This window comes from Squalius cephalus, assembly GCF_949319135.1.
Source record: "Squalius cephalus genome assembly, chromosome: 17".
Lineage (NCBI taxonomy): Eukaryota > Metazoa > Chordata > Actinopteri > Cypriniformes > Leuciscidae > Squalius > Squalius cephalus.
Window position 1 is genome coordinate 28,456,207 of NC_137138.1, and position 23,552 is coordinate 28,479,758.

General features: G+C 35.6%; 2 protein-coding genes across 2 annotated transcripts in view; one reads left to right on the forward strand and one right to left on the reverse strand.

Annotated features, from left to right (window-relative positions):
• Positions 1 to 23,552, reverse strand: part of tmem164 (transmembrane protein 164) — a 64,602-nt gene that overhangs the window by 38,626 nt on the left and 2,424 nt on the right. The window contains exon 2 of the mRNA XM_079847044.1: positions 17,739 to 17,788. Within this exon, the coding sequence (XP_079703170.1) occupies positions 17,739 to 17,788 (50 nt within the window). The remainder of the gene's footprint in view (positions 1 to 17,738; positions 17,789 to 23,552) is intronic.
• fundc2 (fun14 domain containing 2) overlaps positions 14,723 to 23,552 on the forward strand; it is a 32,766-nt gene continuing 23,936 nt past the window's right edge. The window contains exon 1 of the mRNA XM_079847059.1: positions 14,723 to 14,727. The gene's annotated coding sequence lies outside the window, so the exon portion shown is untranslated. The remainder of the gene's footprint in view (positions 14,728 to 23,552) is intronic.

A 23,552-nucleotide genomic window follows, 5' to 3' on the forward strand; every position in this document is an offset into this window, starting at 1 on the left:
ACAAAACGAAAAAAAAGTTCAAAGCAACATAAATTAAGAACAGGCGTTTTTCTTTGCCTCTCTGGCGCTGGATATTTTTTTAGTAAGTTTGGTCTCCCTCACTGCCCGCGGTCTTTCTCGAAATTAAGCATTTCAGCGTAAAAAACACCATACAGCTGATAATACTGTATATGTCGCTGTGTGTCATCCACACAAATCACGAAAGAAAAAACTGTAACAAATAGCTTTTGTTCCTTCAAAGATACAACATGCCTTGCTGAATTCACCTCACAATAAAACGAGGTGGGTCGCGAATTAAAGAGCTCTGTATCTGCTAAATTGAAATTGTGTGTGGAAAACCTTTAAATACAATCAATAAAACTAAAATATATAATTTAATAAGATATAGGGCCTACTGTACATAGGCTATGGACTTTTGGAGATTTTGAGATTATCAAAAATAACTTTGCCTTTGCCTGCTCATCAGGCTGGCTCCGACACTCTCCATATGAAAGACGGAACATTAACACCTCTGTCCTGCACCCCCACGATAAAGCATTTAAAGCCTTCTCCAAACCCCCCACAGGAGATCTGAGTTTGCAAAACAAAACAAAGAGTTTGCCACTCGTCGTGGTGTGCCAAAACACTTCATTATAAACTTCAATATTTCATTCAAAACAATCTCAAAACGCTTTGTGACATTTTGAAAAGCCGTGGATGCATTACTGCCACTGGAACCATGAACGCAAATACTGGTTCTGATTTTATTGTTTGTCGTTTAAACGTCATATATATATATATATATATATATATATATATATATATATATATATATATATATATATATATATATATATATATATATATATATATATATATATATATATATATATAGGCTATATTAACAGAACTGCTTTTGAAATTACGATTGGAATTATTATAGGCTACAGAAGTAAAGTCATTGTATAATATTTGTTCCTTAGTGTAAAATGGAAATGCATGGTGATTTTATTTTGTAAATAGGCTATAAGCAAAAAAACTATGTTTTAGAACTAGACAAATCTCTCTGCATCAACAATAGACTATAAAATGCATTAATAGGCTAATATAAAAATATCAATAGTCCAAGTTTGTTCGGGATTCGATCCCGTGTCATCTAAATGATCGTAACGTCAGTTCAACAACTCGGCCACGATTCACTCGTCTGGCCTAATGTTTCAGTGTGTGTTCGCTCACACGAGCGAGAAGCGCTCTTCATTCAAATGAACGCGCCGCCGCGTTTGTCGAACACTGATTCAACATGCCAGAATAAAACCTGGCTTTGGAACAATGCATAGCGCCACTCTCGTCGTGGTCTGTGCCAAAAAAATTATAATAATTTAGTTTCATTTATTTCAGTGTTAATGTTTGAGTTAAAAAAATCCTCTACAAATTAAATTAACACAAAGTCGGCTGTAAGAGTCCTTTAGGCTAAGTAAAAAGCAAAGGGCTTACAGTCTTAACATTTAGGCTACTTTGCTTAAATTCGATACATTTATTTTCAGTAGGGCCTAATAAATTTGTAGGGATGTAATTTCAGTATGCTTTACCAACGCTATGTATTCAATTAAAGTTCCAAGAGGTCTGGTATAGGCTATATTTCCTTCCCAGCTGACACTAATATGCAAGTGCACAGCAAAAATCACAACTTGTGCTTGCTGCGAACGCAAGTTATTTAAGGTGTCTCAACTGTACACAGTCTACCCTACAGTGTGAATTCCTTACAAGGTTTCATTTAATTAATTTTTTTCCATCTATGTTGAATATGAAAATTGAACAGCACGAGTAAGATAGGATGCATTAGGCTATATCGAGAGATGGATATGGAGTGGGTCAGACATGATTTTGACCACTTCATTAAGTTTTGTTTAGTAGAAAACCTTTCTTTAAAGTGAATTTCGTTTTCTATAAATTGTATCTTAATTTTAACCAATTTTTCATCAACCAATTGCCTGTATTTAATAAGTAAGAGAAGCAAATATAATAGACACTAATCATGGAGGCGCCCCCGCGGTCACTTGCGTTGCACGTCAGCTGGAGCGCATCTCATCCTAACTTAACGAAACTCAGCGTATGCCTCACACAGACATGATAAATACATCAAATACACAAAGCTTGAAATGTCTTCAAACGAAATAATTCAAAACGAAAAGAAAAGGCTACTCTCTGATAATCAGATTATGTCTTTATGTGCATTTATCTCTAGGTGCGTTCACTACAAATATGGCGATCGTCAACTTCATCTTTGCAGTCGACACTGTCAGAAAACACTAGTTTATTGATAAAAATCAATGCACGCATCACCGGATTTACAAATACACATCTTGCTTGTTGCACGCACACATATTATGTCGACAAAACGATATTATGATATAACGAAATATTATGTTGAAATAACATTATTATTAATAATAGGCTACATCTTTTAGAATATTTGATTAAATGCTGATTGTTGCGCTTGTTCAATTTAATAAAATTAAAACTTTAATTGTGATAATTAAAATAATTGAAAATTAAATATTTAGTGGCCAAGTTTTGCTAATTTAGGTATTATATAGGCTATTATATGCCTATTGCCTATATTAAGTAGGTCATATTAAGACAAGGCATATATTAAGTTATTTTAGCTGTTATGAGAAAAAATAAATCTAACGAAATCTAAAATCTAAATCTAATAAATCTAAAAAAAAAATTCTAACGCCAATTCAACATGCCAGAATAAAACCTGATTTTTGAACAATGCGTAACGCCACTCGGCCTGGTGTGCCAAAACACTACATTTTAAACTTCAATGTTTAATTCAAAACAATCTCAAAACGCGTTGTGACATTTTTTTAAAGCAGTAGCCAAGCCAATATAGATTAAGGGCATTGAAACCAGGATCTTAACTAAAACGCGTTCCGCGTAATCTCTCAAAATTTATGCCACACTACTCCATGTATTTTTTTTTTTAAGGACTGCTTTTGAAATCACTATAAATTACTATGCAATTGTATCGCTCACGAGAGCTCTTCATTTATCTAATTCCTCAATAGAATAGTAAAAATATTCAGCGTCATTGCTCCTAATATCGTCTCTATTTTTAACTTTTGATTCTATTTTTTCAGTTCTAAAATTGATTCTATCTTTAGTTCTATTCTGTTGTAGCCTTATAGGCCTATTTATATGAAAAATATGCCTATTAGGCTTAGGGTTTTATATTTAACCCACTTACATTTTAAAATACGGCAATTGCTGCTGATTTGCACAATGTCCCTTTGCGCCACCTGGCGGTCATTTCGGGAACGACTTTGAAATGCGGCTGGTTTATTTTCGCCGCGGTGATTTCGCCGCGGCGGCTGGCGCGGCGGTAATAGGCATTCTGGTTGGGCACCATCTGTACTTGTACTAAATGTTACGCTCTTAGATGTTCGAAAAACATCCCTATTATCTCGCCTTGGCTACCGTATATAGACCGCCAGGGCCTTACGCTGATTTCCTAAAAGAGTTTGCACATTTTCTCTCAGACCTATTAGTTAATTTCGATAAAGCATTAATTGTTGGAGACTTTAATATCCACGTAGATAATTCAAATGATGCGTTAGGGGCTGCGTTTACAGATTTATTAAACTCCTTTGGGGTCAAGCAAAACGTTACCGGACCAACTCATCGTATTAATCATACACTCGATTTAATTATATCACATGGAACCGATCAAACCGATATAGATATCATTCCACAAAGTGACGATGTTACTGACCATTACATGGTAACTTGCATATTACGTACTCCTGTAATATATCATGCTGCGCCGCATTATCGATTAGGCAGAACAATCCTTCCATCCACCATAGATAATTTTTCAAATAGCTTATCTGATCTGTCTCAGCTGCTCAGTGAACCCAAACAAACAGATGAACTTGAGGAATTAACTAGCACTATGAGCACCATTCTCTCTGGAACATTGAATATTGTTGTACCCATTAGATTAAAAAAGGTCAGAGAGAAAAGTAAAGCACCATGGTACAACAATACTACGCATGTTCTAAAGAGAGAAACCCGTAATTTAGAGCGTAAATGGAAAAAAACTAACTTAGAGGTCTTTAGAATCGCATGGAAAGACAGTATGTCACGTTATAAAAAGGCCCTAAAAGAGGCCAGGGCTGAGCATCTCCGCAAACTAATAGAAAACAACCAAAACAATCCTAGGTTCTTATTTAACACCGTGGCTAAACTAACAAATAAACAGATGTCTCCTGAACAAAATATTCCGTTACAGTTTAGTAGTAATGATTTCATGAAGTTCTTCACTGAGAAAATAGAAAACATCAGAACCACAATTGTAAAAGTTCAATCCTCAATCGCGCCTTATAATTCAGCCTCAATTATCACCCCGCAAGAACAATTACAGTGCTTTACAACTATAGAACAAAAAGAGTTAAATAAACTTATCACTTCATCTAAAACAACAACATGTTTACTAGATCCTATACCAACTAAACTATTGAAAGAAGTGTTAACAATAGTGGAAGAGCCTCTACTCAATATTATTAACTCATCTTTATCTTTAGGTCATTTTCCAAGAACATTTAAACTGGCAGTTATAAAACCTCTCATTAAGAAACCACAATTAGATCCACATAATCTAGCAAATTATAGACCCATTTCAAATCTACCTTTTATGTCTAAAATACTAGAAAAAGTTGTGTCCGCTCAACTGGGCTCTTTCTTGCAAGAAAATGACACCTATGAAAAGTTTCAGTCTGGATTCAGGCCGCATCATAGCACTGAAACTGCGCTAGTTAAAATCACAAATGATTTACTATTAGCTTCTGACCAAGGCTGTATCTCAATATTAGTTTTACTTGATCTTAGTGCTGCGTTCGATACTATAGATTAGGGATGCACCGATCCGATACTCAGTATCGGAATCGGCTCCGATACTGCCATTTTTGGCGGATCGGGTATCGGTCAGACAAGGCCGATCCAAATCCGATATTGTGCGTATACTATTCAGTGTTATTGTTAAGCCCCACAAACATTATAAAGCACCATAAGTTTTCGTGCACAATATTTTAAGTGTTCTGAAGCCATTATATAGTATAATGTGAGATATAAATTAATATTTAAGTGTTAAATTCAAGATCACGTAAACGTTTCCCTCAGCTGCGGCTGTCAATCATTCTTCATTCAGCACTCAAACAGCGCGTCGCGTCCGGTTATGACAGAACACACGATGAAACTCTCTCCAAGATGATTCAATGTTACTATTATTATACTTGATCTGTAGATAAAGGTCTATGGTTTCACATAAAACAACTTTATCTTGCTGGACTTTATTGCTGTACCTTAATCATGTTACTTTCTACCGGGTGTCTGTTAGATCACAACACTGGAGTAAAGTCAGGTAAATTTGTTCTTCACGCGCACAGTAACTGAAATTTAAAAGAAAATGCTGAATAGACTATTGCATAGATAGATACTGTATAATACACCATGCATCATATGTATTTTCTTTGTGCTTTAAACTTTTCAATGCGGACTCGACGCGCTGCGCGCTGCGACTCATGTTGCTTCAAGCGCATCATTCTGCGCTCGGGATGCGCATAAGCGCTTTGTGCCGCGATGTATTGGAGCCTTTCATATCATAATACAGTGACGAAATGAAAGATTATTAATAGCCGTTCTTGTCCTGTCCTATCTATTATGTTGCTACCTTATTAAACAGCTGTGCTATACATTTAAAAAATGTCTCAATTTTATAGTAGGATATAAAACAATTGCTATTTTTATCTTGTTTTTCATGAATGTATTTTACAACAATACAAAGAGCAATGTGTAAAGTTTTACCAGATTTAGTGTTACACTTATTGTCTCTAATTTGTTCTCCACTAAACATTTTTTCCACAAAATGTTCAGATTTTATACAATTAATTGTGCACTCGTGATTTTTCTAGACTAAATTTTATTGCTGAATTATCCACTAATCTAGTTTATAATAGCATTTATGTCAGATTATGATCATATATTTTTTGTTGGTGTTTTTCTTTTTTTTCAGTTCTTATCAGTTTAACACAGAGTAATAGAAATTCTACTTGATTAAAAAAAAACTGCGCTGGTATCGGTACGGATCGGTATCGGCCGATACTCAGAATTTTTGGTATCGGATCGGATCGGTTCTGAAAAAATGGTATCGTTGCATCCCTACTATAGATCATACAATACTCTTAGATCGACTACAAAATTATACTGGTGTTCAAGGACAAGCATTAAGCTGGTTTAGATCGTATTTATCTGACCGCTACCATTTTGTTTATTTAACCTGTTAAGCTGCAACCCCACTTTTGAAAAATCCCCAGAAATGACATACCCAAACTGAAACAGATACAGTTCATGAACCCTTTGCACTAAAAGCACAAGTATGATCTCATTTGAAAGCTGACACCTGGTAGTTTATTGTAAATGTAGAATTAATTATTGTCATAATGATTTTTTTTTTTTAAATAGCTTCAAAGTTTTGTAAAGTTATTAGAATTTTTTTTTTATGAAACATATTAATGAAAATAAAATTGAAGTTGGCACTGGAGCAATCTAGAAATGCACTACAGCTAAAGCCACATGTCTGACCATGTTATATTTAAAATATGAAGATAATAAGTCTAAAACTCTGTATTTAGTTAAATGTTTTTCAAGATCATGTCATGACTTTATTTTGATTAGGCTACTCTAAAAATGCTACTGATGTTTAGTCGTCGTCTAAGCATCCATTCAGTCTTTTGTCTCTATTGTTTTGTGGTGCAAACGAGCCCCATTCAGTCTCAGTCTCCCCCTGCACACATTCACACTTCTCCAGACTGGTTATGGCTCTAAATATGCATTTCTTTTGTCTGCATTATAGTTACTAACGACTGGCTATTCACAGGGTTTTAATCCCTAATTTCTTTTATCAAAGTTCTCACTTCACATTTGAAGTGCACTAAATAGTGGTCAAATGCACTAAAACATATCAGTAAGCATTCTTATTTAGAACAAAATTCATAAAAGAATAACCCCTGGTGGCAGGTGCACCTGGGCTAGCTAGCATGTTAGCTTAGCACACCATCAATACACGACCATTTATGAGATTAAAACCATGTTTGTGCTCCAAACTTACTTCATAACGCAATCGAGTGTTTTAAATAATCTTCTGTGATATAATTTGGCTTCAGATAAAAAAAAAAATCAGACAGAAAACATTATTTATAGTTTTATGCACGATGATAAAGTCTATATCGATTAGCATTACATTATAAATATAATATAAAATATAAAATACCTGGCATGGCTTGAAGAACACAGGCAAATCAAATATCATAGCAAACATGTTTATTGTCTTCAAAACATATTTTATCTGCATATTACAACGATCTCTGTCGCTTTGTGTGTAGCAGTGACGTCCTGGAATGTCACATGATTATGGCTCTTCTTCATGTCCCATATATGGATTATTTTTTGTGCATATAGCGCCCTCAGGCTATTGGTATGAAGTGAAAACACTGCACATCTCAGTAAGAAGCGATCATAATGATTACATCGACGCATTTGGGTATAAATTCAATAAATATTATTCCTGTCTTTAGAAATATGACGTGAATCTATGAGAATATATCAATATTTCTCCAAGTTTGCACATTTTTGAGCTAAAAGCCCTGAAGGACGTTGTTTTGTGTATCGCTGTCATGACGACAGCACGGGAGTTTTTTATGAATGGAAGCGGCTGACGTGCATAATTCATATTAAAGGTATGGACTCATTTTTTCATTTCATAACTCCTGACACAAATTAAGACATAACTGTCACTATAAGTTTCTCAGAATACAATAGTGGTCAAATACTGAAACTTGAGTATTATATCTTTTTAATGATGTATAGTTTGTCAAGGTATAACATTAAATCTGATAGTAACTTTGAACTATATAAATAAAAAAACGCTTCAGTGCGCCCACGCACTGGTGAAGCTTAACAGGTTAAATGGAGAAAAATCGATCATAACTCCAGTAAACTATGGAGTGCCGCAGGGATCTGTGTTAGGCCCTCTGTTATTCTCAATATATATGCTGCCACTTGGAAATATTATAAGGAAACATGGAATTAGTTTCCATTGTTATGCTGATGACACTCAAATCTATATTTCATCACGGCCAGATGAAAACGCTAAATTATCCAAATTGACAGAGTGTGTTAAAGATATAAAAGATTGGATGACGTGCAATTTTCTTTTATTAAATCCAGACAAGACATAGGTACTAATAATCGGTTCAAAAAACCACCCACAAAACCTCTCACAATACAACTTTAACATAGTAGGATGTCCTGTTACTTTATCCTCTACAGTAAAATACCTGGGTGTTATATTAGACTGCAACCTGTTTTTTGAAAATCATATTTCATATGTTACAAGAACAGCCTTTTTCCACCTTAGAAACATTGCTAAGCTACGTAACATGCTATCAGTTTCTGACGCAGAAAAGTTAGTTCATGCATTCATGACCTCGAGACTAGATTACTGTAATGCTTTATTAGCCGGTTGTCCTGCAACCTCAATAAACAAGCTACAGTTAGTCCAAAATGCCGCCGCCAGAGTTCTAACTAGATCAAGAAAATATGATCATATAACACCAATTTTATCATCACTACATTGGTTACCTATAAAGTTCCGTATTAATTACAAGGTATTGCTACTGACTTATAAAGCCCTAAACGGCTTAGCTCCAGTCTATTTAACCGATCTTCTTTCGCCCTATAATCCATCGCGCTCTTTAAGATCACTAAATTAGAGGCTTTTGGTCATACCTAGGATATCCAGATCCACCAAAGGAGGGAGAGCATTTTCACATTTAGCTCCAAAACTCTGGAACAGTCTTCCTGATACTGTCCGTTGCTCAGACTCGCTCTCCCAGTTTAAAACTAGATTAAAGACCCATCTCTTCAGCCAGGCATTCATATAATACTTTTAATCTTACAGTTAAATCCGACCTCTAGTTCATAAACGCCAGAGGAGAACTGGCCCCCGACTGAGCCTGGGTTCTCCCAAGGTTTTTTTTTCTCCATTAGGTCACCTGATGGAGTTTTTCGGTTCCTTGCCACTGTTGCCTTTGGCTTGCTCAGTTGGGGATTTTTGAGGATATTTGGGGATATTAAATTTAATTAATCAATCAACTATACTATTGATCAGCATTACCAAACGTGGACGTTCCACTAGAAACAAACATTGATGTATTATTTTAATTTAATACTGTGAAGCTGCTTTGATACAACCTATGTTGTGAAAAGCGCTATATAAATAAACTTGACTTGACTTGACTTAATATCGGCATATGGTAAGGGTCGTGAAGCATCAGTTAACTACTCCTGGTTGATTCAAAGTCTTTACGTTGGAGCTACTAGCTCTTAAGGAAATATGGTAAAGAGATCTGAACCAGATATTCAATGGCGAGGAATGGAATAGAATCTTAAATAATGTTAAAACAGCATCTAGGGGTGTTTTCACACTTGGTCCTTTTCAGGGGTCTGAGTTAAGTTCTTTTAAAGGGGGGGTGAATTGCTGTTTCATGCATACTGAGTTTTTTACACTGTTAAAGAGTTGGATTCCCATGCTAAACATGGACAAAGTTTCAAAAGTTAAGTTGTACGTTTGAAGGAGTATTTTTGTTCCAAAAATTGTCCTTCCGGTTTGTCACAAGTTTCGGGAAGTTTTTTTCGAGTATGGCTCTCTCTCACGTAAGAGAGGGCGGAATTTCCTTATATGGGTCCAAAGGGCACTTCCCCCGGAAAGACGCACGCGCGCACGCACTCGTAGACCAGACAGAGACATTCACTGAGCAGAGTGAGAGAGCATAATGTCACCAAAGAAGTGTGTTTTTGGTTGCCAGGGGAAGTCAACCCTGCACAAATTACCAAAAAAAACAGCATTAAGGGACCAGTGGATGGAGTTTATTTCTACAGAGCATCAACGGAGTTGTGAAAGTGTTTTTGTTTGTGCACTGCATTTTGAAGAGGCTTGTTTTACAAACAAGGCCCAGTTTGACGCCGGATTTGCAGATCGTTTATTTCTAAAGGATGATGCAGTCCCAACGAAAAAGGGTCACCACGATCGTGTGTTGGAACCGCAGGCGGTGAGTGAAACTGCTTAAAATATCTCTGTGTGGTTAACTTAGCTATCGGCGCGTTAGCACAGCAAATAAACAACATGCGATGTATGGTGTGTGTGTGTATTTGCTACATTTGTTTAGCTGGCCACTCTAGGTTTCTGTTTGTTTATTGTTAAACCACTCCAAACAACAATACACAATGCGTGTGAAGAAATGTCAATGAAAAATAAATTATTTCATTTTAAATCGCAAAGCGCGCATCTTCATTGAAATGCGCTACTATTCCATGGTTTTTCTATGAAAATATTAGTCTGATGTGCAAAACGGTTCTGCTTGTGTACTGATAAGTCACATACAGTAATCCATAAACCAATTCATGTCCTCATAAACCACGAGTTAACACACACAAATGGTGTAAAAGTAGCGCATGACATGGTGTTCTAAAAACAGCAGACGTTTTCCGCCTCAGTTGGCATCAAACTGCACTTCCCACATGTACACCTTTAAAGAAAAAAAAAATACGACGACATAAAGTGGAACTTAGTCTTTTTCCAAAACCACTAAGCAATATACAGTTTCAATACATACCACATAGAGACGTCCTGCTGTAGTCGTTGCTGCTGCTGCTCTTGTTCAATTTCAGCCTCGGGATCTGATTCAGGATCGTAAATGTATGGCTGAATCAGACAGTTAGTAGCCATGGTTTGTTTTGGATGATGGTTTAACTTTTTTCCTCGCGGTAATGTCACAGCTTCCAGACGCTCTCGACGCAAAAGCCTACACGCGCTCGTGATTCTTTAGCTCCGCCCACACGGCCCGCCCCCAGCCGCTCGTTTTTTTCCGGAAAGACTCGGTACAGCCAATCTCACAATTAAAAATATAATAAAACAAAAGACTTTTTGGAGATATGAAGGATGCAATATTACTCTATAGGTACTCAAGATTAACAGGAGATTGAGTGAAAATGAGCATTTCACCCCCCCTTTAAAGAGGACTCAAGTGTGAAAACACCCTAGGGATGGAATAGAACACCTTATACCATTTAAGATAATGCACCGTTTTACTAGATTCTTCCAGATTGTTTAGGCTTGGGTTTTAAAAGATACACCATATTTCTGGATATGTAAGGCTGAGGATGGAGATTTAGCTTATGCTCTATGGTTGTGTACAAAAAAAAGAATTCACAGTTCATTAACACATCTGCACAGTTTTATATATTAATGTTTCACTTTGTCCTAGACAGTTTATATTAGGTGGGTGGACAATGAGAGATAAATATGTAAGATACTGGGTCCAAACCAGTTTAATGATTGGCAGAAAAATAATTCTTAGGAGCTGGAAGTCAGAGAAAGGCTCCGTCTTCAAGAATGGAACTGAGCAGAACTGACTGGCTGCATTTGAAGAAACCTTAAACAGACTGACAAACTAAACTTATATTACAAGAAATGGTCCAAATATCTAACCTGTTTGAAAAAGGGGCAGTAATAACAATGTGTGAGAAATATGTTCACAGTTGAAAGTGTAATTGTGATGCGTTATCCACCTTTTTCCTGTCTCATGACACTTTGCGTGAATCGTGGGAGTAACTTCTGCCTGCTCGACCAAATGGTTGAGCACATTCTGAGTCACTATTTTTATTGAGAGGAGTACCTAACTTAACCCAAGCTGATTGAGCCATCTCTACCATCTGGTTGAGGTATGTTATGCCAAAAAAATCCACTAGATGTCACAGTGTCAATCAACAGCACTCGTCACAACACTTCCTCTAACATGGACTTCAGAAACACAAAAAACACTCCTGCCATGTGAACTGTTTTTGGTTACATTTTGCGAGATAAGCATTTTTTTTTTTTTTACATATTTCACTGTAAGAGCCCAAACTTTACAAAATTATGTTACTTGGTGCCATAAAAAAAACTTTAGTATGTTTTTAATAAATTTTTCGAAAACATGCTCAACCAAACGGTTGATTTGGCACTTTATGGTAAAAGTAGAAAAGCTAAGCTAATGTTTTCAGATCATCCATTTCTGCAGTCAGAATGGACTATTTGCTGAGAAATATAAACTTCTGATCATTCATAGCTATGAATGTGACACAGCTATTGTTGTTTCTTCATGAATATACTGAGATTATTTCTTAAGTATGTATTTTTTTGCCACTTTTGGATATTTTTAATTCATAGAATTAATGTGTGGAAATCATAATTATCAGAGGCAATTACTTCTTAAATGTCAAATGCTGGTTTACTAACATTACAATCTCTTACAATTTTAGTAATGTTAGTAATGCTGGTTTACTAACATTACTAAAATTGTAAGAGATTGTAATTATTATTATTTTATTTTTTTACAATTACTAGATGCAGGCACGGCGCCAGGATTCCAGTTTTGGATGGGCCAGACCAATTGTGGGTGGGCCTTAAATTAAAAACTTTAAATTAAAAACGTTATCCTATCACTGTTTAACCTAATAAAAATTACTGAATATACTGTTATATTATCAGTGAGTATACATAATATAGATTTGAATAGCTTGACGCATTGTTGCATTGTAAAAAGTTTCGGTGCATAGGACGGACCGATCCACGATCGCTCTCCATGGTTCTGACCAAAGAAGAGCGCTTTGGAATCTCCATTACGCATGTCAAGTCAAGTCAAGTCATCTTCATTTATATAGCGCTTTTAACAATGTAGATTGTTTCAAAGCAGCTTTACAGAGATAAACGTATAATTTATGGTAACAGAGATTGTTTTGGCTTTATAGCGGTTCTTTAGTAAAGTTATTTTCCAGCTAAGGTTAGTTATGATTGATTCGCTTCCGTCGCAACAATCATTTGTTATTAAATTAGGGGCCGCTAAGACGACACCATTCTCTTTACACAAACTTTAAACGCGAACCTGTGAGAAACGCTGATGGCGTTCACATGCGCATTAAGAATTGGTTCTATAGTTATGTGCGTTTGAATATATGTACACAGGTTTGTAATTCCCTACAAACCAAGCCTAAACAAAGTACTGGTGTTTCCTTATAATTTTTGATACAGAATTTTATTTTATTTTATCAATTCGGGGTAGATACGCGAATTGAGTTTCCCGACAACGCTTTATCTGTAGAGTGGTAAAGGGATCCTCCATAGGGAGAGACTAGATGGCACTTCAGCACAGCGTTGTCATCGGAGATGCAGCGTTGGCATCATACGCATCTTACCTGGCGTTGTCTCTTAGTGCGCTACGAAGACTCTTAAGGTATAACTTAACTAAAGGTATGCTACCACTAAAGGTATATCATTGCTAGGCGTCTTCAGGGCTATCATCCACTCGCGAGGCAGAGGCGCTGGCGCCCTCCTAGCAACGGCACTGTTCGCCGAGAAAGTTATGACATGGAGTGGGTAAGACATGATTTTGACCACTTCATTGAGTTTTTTTTTTTTTTTTTTTTTTGTAGAAAGACTCTTTTTAAAAGATTTTCGTTTTGTATAAATTGTATATTAATTTTGATCAATGTTTTTATCAACCAATTACCTGTATTTAATGAATAAGAAGGCCTGAATAAGGCCTGAATGAATAAGAAAATATAGGCCTATAGCAGACAATGTAAGACGCCGGCATGACTTGCATTGCACGTGCCAAAACTCAGCTTGTGCCTCACAGATTTTAGAAATATAGGCTATCTATTATAGAAAGCTTGAAATGTCTACTTTTAAACGAAAATATTCAAAACCAAAAGAAATAGGCTAGGCTTCTCTCTGATTATGAAATCCATATTAAATGTGCATTTATCTCTGGCGTTCATGGCGAGTCCGCATCATCAACTTCATCTTTGCAGCGACACAGAAAACTCCAGTTTATTAATAAACAATTAAATGTCTCCTTGCTATTTTAGACACATTCATAATCATTACTTTTACAGATTCTTTGTGACAAGCTTTATGCGTGCGGTCGTGCGCTTGAGTGCGGCTATATTACGTAAACGCTCATTATCCTGTGTAGGCCATAAAGCCTATTTAAGTAATTAAAATAATATTTGTCCACGAATGGCTTTATATGAAAAACTACTAGTCGACTAGAAAAAACATTTAGTCGGAGGCAGCCCTTATTCCACATATTTTCGAGCCAGGCTCAGGCCATTCTGGGTTGAGCGAGCGACCCTGCGGAATGAGCGAGCGGAGCGGAATATTCAGAAATGCGCTCTCCACTCGCGAGCTCTGATCGGAACAAACCCGAACCTCACTGTATGCTGAACTTGCGCAGAAACATCAAAATAGACATAACCAGCTTTTTAAAATTGTTTTTAAAATAAACATTTAGACTATTTTAGCACAAATTATGAGCTTATTGCCGATTTTTTATAATTCTTGACAAAATTAGAATATATTAAAAGTTTTTTTCTTTTTGAAGAAAAGTTTTGGGTGGGCCTGTTGAAAAGTACGCCGTGCCTGACTAGATGGAAGTCAACAGTTTCTATTAGGGCTGCACGATATTGGAAAAAAAAACAGATTGCGATATTTTTTTCCCAACGATATATATTGCGAGCCATCAATCCAGGCTAAAGTCAATAATTACCATTCCATGATATTAATAATTTCACTAATAAACAAGATTCATTACAAGTGACAAAAAGGTCACTTAATATTTTATTCCAAAATTAGAACATATTTCTGTAAGAATTCGGTGAACGTTCTACGCAATCCAACATGGCGGCGGTCTTAACAGATGTTTGTTTGTTCATTAGGCTATAGCCTAATTCCTCAAAATAAGTAAAAAAAATCTTATTCTCTCTCGATACTGATGATACCGACTCGCGATCTTCGCAGTAGTGAACACGCCGGAGAGAAATGCACATTTCATACAGTTTTATTTTGTTTTGAATGGTTATTTTTAAAAGTAGAGATTTCTGTAGATAATAGATATATTTAGATAGATAAGCTACGGGTTTCGGTTCATGGATGATAGCTTAAGCAGTTCAGTCGCTGGCGCCTCCGTGTCGTGATTATTTATTGTCTGCTATATTAACTTTTTATTGATTAAATCCAGGAAATTGGATAATGAAACACTGATTAAAATTAAGATACAATTAATACAAAACGAAATTCGTTTTAAAGAAAGGCTTTGTGCTTTCTGTTTGAGGTCTCTGTGAAAGTTTTAAAGCAGTTCTTTTAGTGCCGCATCATAACGGTTGCGTCCGTAATGGAGAACTGTCGTGTAACATTGTTTTTTCCTCATAAATGCGAACACGAAAAATAAAAGACAAAAGACTTTTTAAAAAAGACAACCATCCACAACTTTATAACACTCCAGGCAAAGTACCTCTTTTTGGTCAACATCCTCCTTTTTGGAGCCGAAATAGTTCCAAATAGCTGATTTTGATTTTTGGTATTTTTTTTGCGGCGGATCCTCTTCGTCGCCCATTTTTAGCTATAGGATTGCCAGTGAATGTTGGCTGTGAGCGGTGAGCAGCGGCACAGCGAACCAATCACTGTGCAGGCACGCGGAACGAGCAAATGTCACCGCAGCAACAAGCCATACAACAAACTCGTGTTTACTGTGTGCTACCGTTCTTTTAATACACCATGAGTGCTACTACCCTTCACATCGCATGTTCCGGCGATGTGACTATCGCTCATGCGCACATCGCGATGTCGATGTTAAAACAGAATATCGTTCAGCCCTAGTTTCTATGGTACAAGAATGCGCACTCTTCAGGCCCTTGTACCAGAAAACGTCTCTGTTACGCATGTAACCCTCGTTACCTGAAGGAGGGAACGGATACGTAGTCGATCAGTTCGGGGAACCAGGTCCGGTTGGGCCAATAAGGGGAAACTAGCAAGACCTGCTCCTCTTCCTCCCTGACTTTGCACAGTGTCTGTGCAAGAAGGCTCACTGAGGGAAACGCATACTTGCGCAGGCCCCGGGGCCCGCTGTGTGCCAGTGCATCCGTGCCGAGGTTGCCCTCGGTCAGGGAGTAAAACAACTGGCAATGGGACGAGTCCGGAGAGGCACACAGATCTATCTATCTGTGCGGCCCCGAAGTGGTCCTAGATCAGCTGGACCAGAGTCCACTCTCCTGGGGCTTCAGGCTGTCGTGTGAGCTCGTTGGCGGCACAATTGAGCATGCCAGGGATATAAGTGGCACGAAGCGGCCTAAGATGCTTTTATGACTCCATAGGAGGAGACAGCGGGCGAGTTGCGACATGCGAGGGGAGCGTAGACCACCTTGATAGACAAAGGAAAAATAAAATCCTGTTGCTCTACCATACTTGACGGCGTGTTTCTTGAAACATAAAAGCCTAAAATGCCATTATATTACTATCTTTTACTATTTATTTTTTTAGTTTTTGAATGCAGAAAGAATGTAATGCCTTTGGTTTTGTTACTTTTAGTTATTTGTGTTATTTATTTTTGTTTATTGTTAAAAAACAAGAAAACATAATTTCCTGTGTTAAAATGAAAACCTGAAATATTTAATGGCATACTTCAATAAATAAAGAAGATTCAATATACAAAAATATTTTATTTTGATTATGTTTTTAAATAAATCAGTATTATAGTTCATATTTTCATAGTTCATATGAAAACGTGTAAATTTATTTTACCTTTAAGTGCCATCTCTACCATTTGGTAGAGGCCGATATTTTTTAAATTATGGGATGTGTTGAAAAAAAAAGATTGTGGTTACTAGCGACATAAGTAGATAAGAAATGCAAACAAAAATTCTCAAATGCGTTTTTCTTGGTAAATAATCAGCGAAAGGTTAGCTCCATGAATGCAATAAGTATTTTCAAAACCTTGGTACAATGAGATGAGAAATGAACATTATTCACAGTCTGTTGTAGTCATTAGTTTTTGAAAATGCTTTTTATTGCATTCATAGAATGAACCTTTCGCTGATTGTTTACAGTGTAATGGATGTTACACCCAAAATTTGCGCAAAGTATCATGGGCCATAAGGAAAAAGTTGAATAGGTGTGTACTGATTCTTTACAAAGTGACATCACCTGTTACTCCCGGAAAATGGCCATAGAGGAACATGGTTAGTTCCTAAAACTAAGTTCCTAGAATTACCCAGTGTGAAAGCCCCTATTATTATACCATGCATATTTTAACTTTTTATTTTATTTTATTTAAAGAAGACACCAAACCAATGTATAGTTGACATTTGAGGCTTAATGCTATAGAAAAGCAATGAAAGTTTTTCAGGAAGAGTGTTTTCAGCTTGCTTTTTATTTTTATATAAAAAATATGGCATGCAGTTGCTTCAAACAATGGTATAAAGCTATTCAAAACATCATTCAATGTAAATTGTGATAATCATAATTAATAAATCGCAATTACAATTTTAAGGGAATAATCGACAATTATGATTTTTGCCATAATCGTGCAGCCCTAGATTTAGAGTATCCTAAGCATCCACAGAAAAAGGTGTTGAAAGTTTGAAAGGCTATTTTAAGAACAGCTTCTGGTGATACGCAAAGGTTTGAATTCCTCATAAGCTGGAGAGGCCACATGTTACATTAGTTACTGTCACTAGACTCACATTGCACAAGACCAAGAGTGAAGTTGACAAAGAAAGCTCACAGTTCTCTGCAGTGCAACCTCTTTCTGAGTACTTACCTAAAGATAACCATTGCAGTTTTACAGGGGGGACATGCAAGCAGGAAGATCTGCAAAAGAGGAAGTAATAAAGCTCAATAACGTACTCTCTCAGACAAAGTAAATATAGATAAAAGATAAATGCAATCTTTGAACCATGGGCCAAGATGTGCTTATCAGTACAAGTTTATCACATTTTCAGTGGCTAAGTGTTAATCAACGAGACGTTTGGCTACTGAAAAATGGATACCTGAAGATACACCACCATTTTGGACCAGTTCAGTGTTGCATTCAGAACTACTTAAAACCAACTTGGATTATGTAGCACTTTGATTATGGCAGAAATATACCTATAAATTATCTGATCATCTTTATTTTACTTATTTATTCTCATGTAGCAATGCAAACACACCAATTCAACAACACCATCAGCAAAAAAAGCTGTTAAAATGACAAATCTAAAAATAAAATTGCATTTGTAATAGAGCCGTTTAAACAATCTATTTCAAGAATTATTTCAGATGTTTCATTTATAAATTTCAGATAAATGTCAACATTAAAATAAATGTCAATGTTTAAAATTATAGAGACATTTGTTTACTTTCGTATGATAAAACAATTTTTGTCGGTTACTAAGACTATGAGAATCTATTTCAAGAATTATTTCAGATGTTTCATTTATAAATTTCAGATAAATGTCAATATTAAAATAAATGTCAATGTTTAAAATTATAGAGACATTTGTTTACTTTCGTATGATAAAACAATTTTTGTCGGTTACTAAGACTATGAGAATGTGGTTCATGCAGTATTTTCTTTCAGTGATAAAGGCAACTAAGGATGGCTGTGAGCCATATCTACTCCATGGTTAATGAGATCACAGATTGACATTGTTTAGGATCTGTTGGGAGGGTAGCGTTTCCCTCTTTGGGAGGATGACACAGGAAGGAAGGAAGTTGAATCCTGTCAGCAAATGTCATCATCCCAGGTGAGTCAAACTAGAGCACAATCTGACGTCACGTTACAGGATGATACCGCTTTCACTTTCTTGTGTAATATGTTCATCCTGAGATTGAGTGAAAAGCTGGATAACACTGTTACAGAAATACTGCAATTAAGATCATAAAACAATGTTGTATGTTCCATTTCTTTAGAAAGTTTTCAAGTGCTTATTTAATTCAATGATTTTCTGAAGAATATATAATGGTGTTTGCCCACGCAAAATTTGCTGACACGATGCAAGGATGTTTTGTTTAATGAATGTCTTAAATCCCTAGTGAACCGCTTCAAAGGAAAACTTTATAATTAAGGTAGGCTATTTGAACTTATCCTGATTATGTGTAAATAACCTCTGTTCACTACATCTCACCATGTAACAGTGATTGGTGCAATGTGCAATTTGTTATTTTGACCACTATTGCAAAAACATAGCATAACTCTGAAGACATAAAAAGGAAGTATTATGTTATTCCTCTGGATGTAAAAAGTGAGAGTGTAGAAACACTGAGCTGAGTTACACCTAGATTAGTTAGGAACATATTTCAGCCAGCCTATACCCTTTAAAAAAAGATCTGTACAAGCAATCATACGTGTCTCATACATGAAACAGCCATCAACAAGTCTCATTCACAACAGAAACATTGCGATTTTCTCACCCATATGTTGTTTCAAACCATGTTTTGTTGTCGTTGTTGTTTATCTTTCTTACCCGGAACACAAAAAAAGTGGATGAAAGTAAAAGTAGACCAGGGCTATTGATAACTTCCTTGTCACTATTCAATTCTAATCTTCTCCTTCATCAAAGCTCTGAAATATCAACCATGTTTGCACATATTCAAATAGGCGCAGATCACACAAATTTCAGGATATATGGGCAACAAACCAGTTTTATATTCTTTTTTTATTTTGTTTTACTGAAGAGATAGACAGAACAACAACACAAAGCAATTGACTATCTACAGTCCTCGTAGGCATCTACTGTACATCAGTGTCTTCTTCTTAACTACTATACCTTTAGCTACTCCTGCTCCATTTTTCGGCATTTATTGAGGCTGACATAATTCTGCTTTACATGCCCTATCTGGTGCAATTACACTGTCAAATTAACAATTAGATTGCTTTGTTTTTCATGAGACAGAAGAGAAAATATCATGACAATAAGGTTTGGAGGAAGGAGGTACTTTAAAAAAAAAAAAGATTTGTTATTGCTACAGTCTATAATGTTTGAGTTACATTCTGTATGCACAGAAGGATTTATAAAGCAAGTTACTTTCCCCTTAACTCCTTGTGTATATTATTGGTTTTGCACTTCATTGAATCGGTTTACAATTCTCCACTGTTCTAGCTTTATTATTTACCAGATGATAAGACTGTGACCTTGTTCAAATACTGTAAGACTTGTACAAATACGTTTATTGACATAAGTGGAACTATGAAGTTACTATGAGATGTTGCGTTTGAGAACACATGCCGAGGCGAGAACACGTATTTGAGGCCTAGTAAAGTGGCATCATAGCGTGCAGTGAAAGACGGGCAACGGGCTGGGCTGGGCTGCGCAAACAGAACAAGGATTTCCTGATCTAGTTGCTCAATATACAAAAAAACCTCACATAGATGACAGGAACATTCTCATAAAACAGTAATTTACAATAAAAAAATGCTTATGTCTGAGTAGGACTGGGTAATACAGTATATCAAATATTTACACCTAATATAGCTGATAGGCTAGTATAAAATTAAGGAACACTTAAATTTGATGGTGCTTCTCATTTGTCCATTAAATTTCCTAAACACTTTTGTCATTACACTAGCTTTGCGATCTGTGTGTCTTTTGCAACAAGAATGAGAACATCAAGAAAGAAAGATGTTCCAAAAGTTTGCATGTGGTATTTTTCATATATTAAAATGTTTTAGCAATGATATGCATTTAGCATAAATATTTGTTTGCACCATCATTGAAAATTGTTTGCATAAGTTTCCATGTGGCATGTGTTAAGTTTTAGTAACTATTTAGCCATTTTTTATTGTTATAATAATGATTTTATAAATCTAAATGAAAACTTGGAATGGCATATGAGACATTGAGACTCTGCAGTCTGGCTCAACTTGAAATTTCATGTTATTTTAATTTTTAAAGTGTTAGTTTTACAGTAGATGGCAGCAATTATTTTTTACTATATTATCAACTATGGCACATTTTTCATGTTATCAAATGAATGAAATTGAAAAATGTAGATCTTTTAAGTGAATTTTACATAATGTTGCAGTTTTATATAAGTGAACATATTTAAATAATTACAAATTAAGGCAAATAATACCACTGCTACCAATTGAGGCGAAAAATACCATAAACCTCCAAAAACTGTACAACAGTATACTCAAAATAAAATTCATAAATATTAATAAAATGATTGAAATAATTTTTAGCATTGTTTAAAAAAAAAAAAAAAAGACATTATTTTGTTACAAAGACCCTAAACATCCTGAGTGTACACCCTAAACAAACAGCGCATATTTGAACCAGGTCAGGTGTTACCAAACTTTTGTCAGCTGCACCCCAAAACCGTTAAATATTTACTTAAAGTACTGAGATTTAAAGTTAATATTTTTATATATTTAACACATTTGCATCCTCACCATTCTCTAATGTTGGTTAAAGGTCACATAACATGCAAATAAATATTACCATTTCAGTTTTAGTTCAATTAATTTTGCACTTGTTTATTTTAATGTTACATGTTAAGTAATAATTAGCATAATAATGAACGAAGCCCCTGCAGTTCCCTCACAAACCCCCAGGGATTTGCAAACCCCTGTTTGGGACAGAATCTAGATTAATGTTAAATATACTATTATTCATCAATTCATTGTTAGTTCAACTGAATCACAGACCACTTTGATCAGTTTCTGCAAAGGTTAAGAGATTAGCTATCTTTGTACAAAAAAAGTCCATAAAACAAACCTTCACACACCTCCTCAAAAGATTTTCTGTTGAAACAACAAACAACTCCTTTTACAAATTGCCACTGTATTTAACCACTTCTGTTTTTAGCCACTTTAACCAAAAACAGAACCAGTTGAGTACAGAGGTTAAAGAGGAATTACTACCAGCACCAGCCCTTTTCAATTGCCAAATGAGCTTGGCATGGAAAAAAACAAAACTGTTTATAGAAACTATGTTACTGGTATCATCACAATAATAGGGTTCCGTCGATTTAAGAAGTATATTTTAAAATGCATATTATAGTTAAACATCCGTATATAATACATCAGTAAAGCGTAGATGACAGGGACAGCAGTGACATGCTATACTTTATCTAAAATAGTGTTTTCTAATTTTAGAATTATACACAATACATGCAGTTTTCACAACCTTAAAACTGAGGCAGAGGTGAAAGATGCTATTTAAAGTGAAAATTGGAGTGTTTTCTTTGCACTGTATAAATAGTATTAGATGGTATTTATACTTATTGCAAATAGTGGCAAATACTTTTTGCACCTCAGTGTATTGTAGTACTTTATAAAATAGTATGCAATAAATATAGTGTGATTATTCAGTAAATATGCAAACATTATGGTCGATGTGCCGATCAACACTTGGACACCATTTCCAATTTCTTTTATACGGTTAGTAAATAGCTGTAATGCATTTCACTTCCACTTTTCAAATATTTTCTTCATTTTTATTTAAAATAAACACTTCTCTGAGATGATATGCATTGGGAAATGGGAGAAGGAACGGGATCAGGAAAAGAGTTGAACTCGGGCCGTTGCATCAAAAGCTAAATCTAATGGTCCAATCACTGTCCAGTTACCGGTTTAGTTCCTTTTGCAATTTTGTGTGGCTCAACCAAGACGGAGATGGTGTAAATAGCCTTTGCCAACAAGATGGGCTATTTGGACATTCTGTAAACAGACACTTTGTAAAGTTAATTGCGCCACTTTATAGAACATTTTGTACTTTTTAAAATGCATTAGTCACACAGCAAGATAATTTTAATCAGTGCCCAATCCTGTACGAGGAGAGCGCGTTCCAACACTTCTCTAACACACCTGTCTGCAATTATCAACTGTTTCTGGGAATCTTAATTAGCCGATTCAGGTGTTTGATTAGGGTTGAAGCTGAACTTTGCAGGAAGGCTTTAGCCATCACAAATGTTTATTTCGACTGTCATGTCCATCTGGTTGGGCCTGTAAACTCTAACGCTCAAAATAATTAATTGGATTGAGTAGGACAAACTTAAATTAAACTAATTAGTTGTCAAATTAACTTTATTGTATTTAGCACTTTCTTTTTCTTTCAAGTTCACAGGACTGACATATTTTAAGTAAACTGAACAGTTTCATTGTTTTGAGTTTTATGAAATTATTTCTTTTAATTTAGACGAACTTAAGTTCAACTGAAACTGGGCTGGGATTTCTATTTCCCCATAGCACTCGAAAGAGAGAGTAAATGCTGAAATTAAGTGCAATGTAATTGTTTTTTTTGTGTGGAAGATTAATGTTAAGTGGGAGATTTAGTAGTGATTAATGTTTTGTTATGCTAATTTAGAAGAATTTTTGTTAATGTTGATTTTAGGAGAGTTACCGTCATGATGACAAGTGGTACATGCGGCTTGGTTTGAGAGCAAGTGTGTAAATGCTTTATTTTACTGCATTCATACAGCAAGTGCTAAACCATACTATTGTTAGCATTTAACTAGTTTGTTGTAACCAGCAAGTTTATAATAAGTTAAAAATGTTCACATTGGGGTTACATGAAACTTTTAAGTTAAATGTATGGATTAATGTACTCAAGAACTACATTTCACGTTAGGAACAAATAAAAAATCTACA